At 39.5% G+C, this 6598-nt stretch overlaps 1 protein-coding gene across 1 annotated transcript; it reads left to right on the forward strand.

Annotated features, from left to right (window-relative positions):
* The first annotated feature begins 280 nt into the window (after positions 1-280).
* Positions 281-1904, forward strand: LOC119775507 (lymphocyte antigen 75-like). The gene is made up of 2 exons (XM_038273493.1): positions 281-610; positions 747-1904. The coding sequence occupies exon 2, from the start codon at positions 798-800 to the stop codon at positions 1521-1523; it is 726 nt and encodes a 241-aa protein (XP_038129421.1). The 5' UTR covers positions 281-610; positions 747-797; the 3' UTR covers positions 1524-1904.
* The last annotated feature ends 4694 nt before the right edge of the window (positions 1905-6598 follow it).

Raw genomic sequence — 6598 nt, forward strand, 5'->3', positions numbered from 1 at the left:
GAGAGTAAAACTAAGAATTCAAAAATGATTTATGTATTGACAAATACAGAATAACACAAAATAAAGAGCAACTGAGAACCCAAAAAGAAATCCAGAATGGGCAGAATTGTGACATCATAAGTCTTTTAAGGTTATTTTTGTCCTTAATCTTATGATTTGAATTACCTTCAGTTTTTTCGTTCAGCTCCAGTCAAACACATACCTTCAAATTTTACAGAACAATCAGATTTAATTGATATAGTTTCAAATAGATCAGAATGTGGATGAGTTTAAAAATACATTACTAAAATGCATCTGACTGTCTTTCTCCATGTCTATTTTCCAGTTCATAATTACTGCCTAATTGCGACAGCGTTTTCACAATCTGTAGAATATCATTCTTAGCTCAGTGCATGACATGAAGGAATCCTTTCCGAAATAAAGCATCATTTCACACAGTCAAGTTTGTGGGCTTTTCTAACGCCTGCTGTGAAGGATGTGGTCTTCTTAATGGTCCCTAGAGGCGGGTCTATCAACACTGCCTTCAAGGCAATGTCCTAAGAGAAGTTAAAAAGTAAAAAAAAAAAGCCTGGAAGAAGTAATCAGCATTAATGCTTAACAAGGCAGACAGGTAGGCAACCTGTAAAACACTTTGAATGTTCACCAGGACAACATTTGTGTAAAAGGCAAATTGTTCTACTTTGTTTATGAGCTAATGAATGGTATGTTTGTCTATGAAAATGTTCTTTATTCTCCCCATTTTGTAGAGAAGAGGAGGAAACCAGTCTCAGGTCTTTCAGTTCCAAGCTGCTGTCAGGATGGAGAAGATCATCTTCTGCTTTCTTATTCTCACAAGTTCCTGTTGTTGGGGTGAAAAATATGTCTTTGTTGACAGTCCCCAAAAAAGTTGGATGTATGCAAAGGATTACTGCCAGCAAAACTATGCCAACATTGTATCCCTCACCAGTGCAGAAGAAGAGCGGGTGTTCTTTAAATATGTGAATAAAAACGGACCAAGGGAAGGATGGATCGGGATATACTGGGATCAAAACATGAGAAGATGGAAATGGTGGAGAGGTGGCAATGTCACCTACCACAGAGTTGTGAACTCTGGTGAATGGGATACGGTTAAAAATGTGAACTGGATGCAGAATGGATGGCAAATGGAAGTCGGTACCTCTCCTAAGAGTTTCTTCTGCCTGAACATGATTGTGGTCCAGGAAAGGAAGACCTGGGAGGATGCTCTGGAGCACTGCAGAAAGAATGATGGTGACCTCATCAGCCTGCTCTCTGAGGTAGAGAACCATATATCTAAGATAAAGATCGAGGATTCAGCCTTGACTCAGCAGGTGTGGATCGGCATGCGTTACCTTGGAGACAGCTGGATGTGGGTGAATGGAGACCCTGTGCTGTACACGGCCTCATTAACAGAAGGGGATCAGGACTACCAGTGTCCGAAGCTGAGGCGCTGCGGCGCTTTGACCAAAGAGGGGAAGTGGGAGAACAGGGACTGTGAGGAGAAACTCAACTTCATCTGTGCCTGAGTTTGACCAAGGATCAGGTCTCTAATATGATAGATACGCAGCATTTTGTTATATCCTTTGATCCTGAATTTATTATTTTAGTCATATTTTATCATATATGTTATTGTAAAAACTCTTTCGACAATTATGTTCATAAATAATATTTTCATCTAATTATAGGACTGTAAGGGCTTCTTGTAAATGGAGATGCATATTTAATGTGTGTAGATCTTAGGCTGTGGTGATTGTAAAAGATGTATTGAACTCTGATAAAAGTTAGTTTGTTTTTTAAAGGGACATGACACGTTTAAAAAGAGGTTCCTAGCTTGATTTTTCATTAACCATCTGTTTTACTGTGTGCTGTTGTTATTATTATGTGGAATAAATCATGAGTGGATCAGATATTGTGTCAGGATCTGTGGAGTTTTTTAGAGGATCCAAACGCAGAGAAGGAAGGCTGAGGTAGTTTCTTGCAAATTTAATGAAGAGGTAGATGGTACAGAAGCGTTAATCCAGAAATTGCCGGTAAGGAACTCAGGAATCAAAACGAGGAGAGGCCTCGGGAGAATCAAACATAAGAATGAAGAGAATCCAGCACTGAGGAACTGTATGGGAGGTGTATATACGGGAGACAGAAAAATGAATAGGCTAATCAGCTGATATGGAGCAGGTGTAGACAGAAGGAACTAGAAAGGAACTAAGGGGATAGAAAGGGGGCACTGAAGACAACAAAGAATAACAACAGGATCTAACTGAGATCTCTCTATAGTTATAACACCTTTGTTTCTAGATGTTGGAGATCGGCCTGTTTTTTCAGTGTAGTCCTGTTTCTCTGACTGTGACTAACTGGATGTGCTCTCTTCATCCTCTGACATGGGAGCTGGCTTGGAGCTCGTCTGCCTGGCTGTGTGTTTGTGTGGATGGGGCCGCCTTTAACAGTTGCCTTTTGTGTCTCTGCTTCTTTTTCTATGTCTGCTTCTGTCTCCTTGAACCCCAGTGGGCCTCAGCAGATGGCCGCTCACACTGAGCCTGGTTCTGCTGGAGGTTTCTTCCTGTTCAAAGGGAGTTTTTCCTCTCCACTGTCGCTACAAGCATTCTGGTGTGAAGGATTACCTTGAAGTCAATGAGTCGATGCAATCAACTGGTTTTCCTCAGAACATTTTTAGAAAATTTAGAGTAGAATATGATATAACTGTATTGATCTCACAATGGAGAAATTGTGACTAATGACTACAACTAAAACTACACCAAGGATTAAATAATACAAAATATGTAGAAACCTGAAATAAATATTTAGGGAGAGTAAACCTAAGAATTCAAAAATGATTTATGCATTGAAAAATACACAATAACATAAAATAAAGCTTCGCTGAGAACCCAAAAAGAAAACTTAAACAGAAAAAGAAGTCCAGAATGGGTAGAATCATGACATCATAAGTCTTTTAAGGTTCTTTTTGTTCTTAATCTTATTATTTGAATTACCTTTAGTTTTTTCTTTCAGCTCCAGTCAAACAGATACCTTCAAATTTTACAGAACAATCAGATTTAATTGATATAGATGGTTTCAAATAGGTCTGAATGTGGATGAGTTTAAAAATACATTATTAAAATGCATCTGACTGTCTTTCTCCATGTCTATTTTCCAGTTCATCATTACTGCCTAATTGCGACAGCGTTTTCACAATCTGTGGAATAACATTCTTAGCTCAGTGCATGACATAAAAATCTTTTTTTACATAAAAATGTTAAAAAAACATAATAAGGGGGATGTTTCAGCATGAATGCTTTAAAAGGCAGACATGTAGACAGCCTGTAAAACACTTTGAATGTTCGCCGGGAAAACATTTGTTTAGAAGGCCCATTGTTCCACTTTGATTATAGGCTAATGAATGGTATATTTGTTTATGAAAATGTTCTGTTTTCTCCCCATTGTGTAGAGAAGAGGAGAAAACCAAACCCAAGTCTTTCAGTTCCAAGTTTCTGTCAGGATGAAGAAGATCATCTTCTGTTTTTTTATTGTTTTTCTTACAATCACTACATGCTTTTAACAGAACAAGAAACATTAGAAGCATCTGAGTTAAGCTGGGGGTTTGAAACTGATGCTACTGTGAGGTCATTTGATTTGAATAGCTTCATATTTTTGAGTCTTTATTTTATCTAATGATTTATTTCTCCTGTTTAGTCCTTGTCAGGGTTGCGGTGGTGCCAGTGCTTATCTCCAATAGTCTATGGGTGAGAAGTATGGCGTCACATTTATTTCAAAACACGCGCGAGCAAAATAAACACACTCGCATGTATGTTACACTATTCCTGCACATGGTTGATCTACCACCGCACAACGAAATCACACATGCGTGAGAAACTGCTGCTGCGAGAGGAGAAAATCGCTCTCTGCGTGCGCACCAGCTCCTCACACGCCGGTGGCGTGGAATCCAGGGGTGCCCGGATGGGGCCACTAAAAACCTTGGGGGGGCAAACTGAAACTAAAAGCCATAATTTCAGGGTTTATACAACTCAGCTCATACTTTATTTATAAAGTACATCACATTTATATATGACTTCCCTACGACTTTGTCTTAGGGAAGTCATATATAAATGTCAAATCATTCTGGGTTAAACATGTATATAAATGTACTCTTTATTTTTGTCAGGAATCACTTCCAAGCTCGATACAGAGTTAGAAATCCTACAGGAGTCAGAGGACAAGTCAGGTAAACAGATGAGAATGGGGACAGGAAAGCTCAGAGGTCCAGAGGCAGAATGGGTCAGGATCAGACAATCAGAAACACTCAGGTACGCTAGAGAACTCTCATCAATGGCTTGAATAATCTGGCACTGATGACTGATTGAAGGCTGGTTAATTAGAGGCTGAAGCAGGTGGATCAGATGAACTGTAATTAGACCTGAGCAGAGCTAGACAGGTGAAAGAAATTACTAATCAGGCCAGTCATCAGCACCAAGATCATGACAACAAACAGTCTCAACCCAAATGATCAAAGTTTCCAATTAATTAAATAGAGCATGTACAGGTAAAAGCCAGTAAATTAGAATATTTTGAAAAACTTGATTTATTTCAGTAATTGCATTCAAAAGGTGTAACTTGTACATTATATTTATTCATTGCACACAGACTGATGCATTCAAATGTTTATTTCATTTAATTGTGATGATTTGAAGTGGCAACAAATGAAAATCCAAAATTCTGTGTGTCACAAAATCAGAATATTGTGTAAGGGTTAAATTTTGAAGACACCTGGTGCCACAAACTAATCAGCTGATTAACTCAAAACACCTGCAAAGGGCTTTAAATGGTCTCTCAGTCCAGTTCTGAAGCCGACACAAACATGGGGAAGACTTCAGATTTCACCGCTGTCCAAAAGGCGACCATCGACACATTGCACAAGGAGGGAAAGACACAAAAGGTTATTGCTGAAGAGGCTGGCTGTTGTCAGAGCTCTGTGTCCAAACACATTAATAGAGAGGCAAAGGGAAGGAAAAACTGTGGTCAGAAAAAGTGTACAAGCGATAGGGATCAGCGCGCCCTAGTCAAGATTGTGAAAAAAACCCATTCAAAAATGTGGGGGAGATTCACAAGGAGTGGACAGCTGCTGGAGTCAGTGCTTCAAGATCCACCACCAAGAGACGCTTGAAAGACATGGGTTTCAACTGCCGCATACAGCGGCGTAGGAAGCGGGGGGGACGGCGGGGGGACATGTGTGACATTTGTATTTTTAACACCTAATGTCTCTAATGATTTTCTTTTATTGTCTAAAATTGCAGCAGAAATTTCCAGGGTAAATCGGGAAATAAAACAACGGCATTGGCTTTAAGGAGAGCAGAGACAGAGGACAGTAAAGCCACTTTCCCACTGAAAGTAGCAGGTTAATTCAAACCACCTGACTCTTTGCCCAAAATAAGAACATTCTCTGTCCTTAAAGTGTAGATGGACAGCCAAGTCGTGTCCAGAGGAGGTCGCTCTTCTGTGCCGGGCCATGCCTCTGTAGAGAGGTTGTTTGGTTTATCCAATATGAAGATCAGAGCATTCCTCACTGCATTGAGCTGCAGACACCACTCCGCTCATATTAGGTCTGGGGGGGTTTTGTCTTTGGGATGTACTAGTCTCTATTTAAGGGTCTTGTTTGGTTTGAAATGTACTGGGATTTTGTGTTTGGAGAAAATCTAATGGCATCTAAATGTAACCAATGCTAAATGAATGATTTAGAGGTATGTTTATATGTTTTTTTTTTTTTATAGAGAGGCACTTTGATCATTGCTCAGGGGTAATCCTTCTATAGATTCAGCTTTAGATTCTTCCAGACTGATGGACAAAACCTAATCTCTAGGCATAGTTGAAATAGAATCTGTTTTTTGTAACTAGGTTTGTGTTAACAGACTGGTTTACTTTGCATATTTTACATCCCATTTTAAAGGTGATCAGACTCCAAAACACAACAAAGCTTGTGAGTGGAAATCTATGGTACTGTTTCTGTGCCTAAACTGCAAAATACCGGAAAAGTGTGGAATATAGTCCAGTCCTCCTGGGCTGGAACAACTTTTCACAGGTGCCAGAAGTTTGTCCCCTCCAGGGAAAACAGATGTAAAGTAGCTCTCAGAAACAGAAGTTATTATTCCAGTTTATGAAACAAAGTAAACATCAGGGTTTGTGAAGAAAATACTCTTTTTTGAGCAACCTGGAAAACAATTATGAATTACATATATTTTTTTAAATGGTTTGATAGAGAATTTGCAGAATCTCTCTTAAACATTGTCATTTTGATGCAATGTGGAATCACCTTTAAAAAAAAAAACAGTATTGGGTGTCTAAGCAAATATTAGATAATATTATCACTCGAAGGCAATCCCTTACACCAAGCATGCTTGTAGCACCAGTAGAGAGGAAAAACTCAATTTTAACAGGAAGAAACCTCCAGCAGAACCAGGCTCAGTGAGCGGCGATCTGCTGAGGCTGACTGGGGTTCAAGGAGACAGAAGCAGACATAGAAAAAGAAGCATAGATACAAAAAGCATCTGTAAAAGGCGGCCCCGTCTAGGAAACACACAGCCAGGCAGACGAGCTCCGAGCCAGCTCCCATGTC

This window comes from Cyprinodon tularosa, unplaced genomic scaffold (genome assembly GCF_016077235.1).
Source record: "Cyprinodon tularosa strain WSP-4 unplaced genomic scaffold, ASM1607723v1 ctg874, whole genome shotgun sequence".
Lineage (NCBI taxonomy): Eukaryota > Metazoa > Chordata > Actinopteri > Cyprinodontiformes > Cyprinodontidae > Cyprinodon > Cyprinodon tularosa.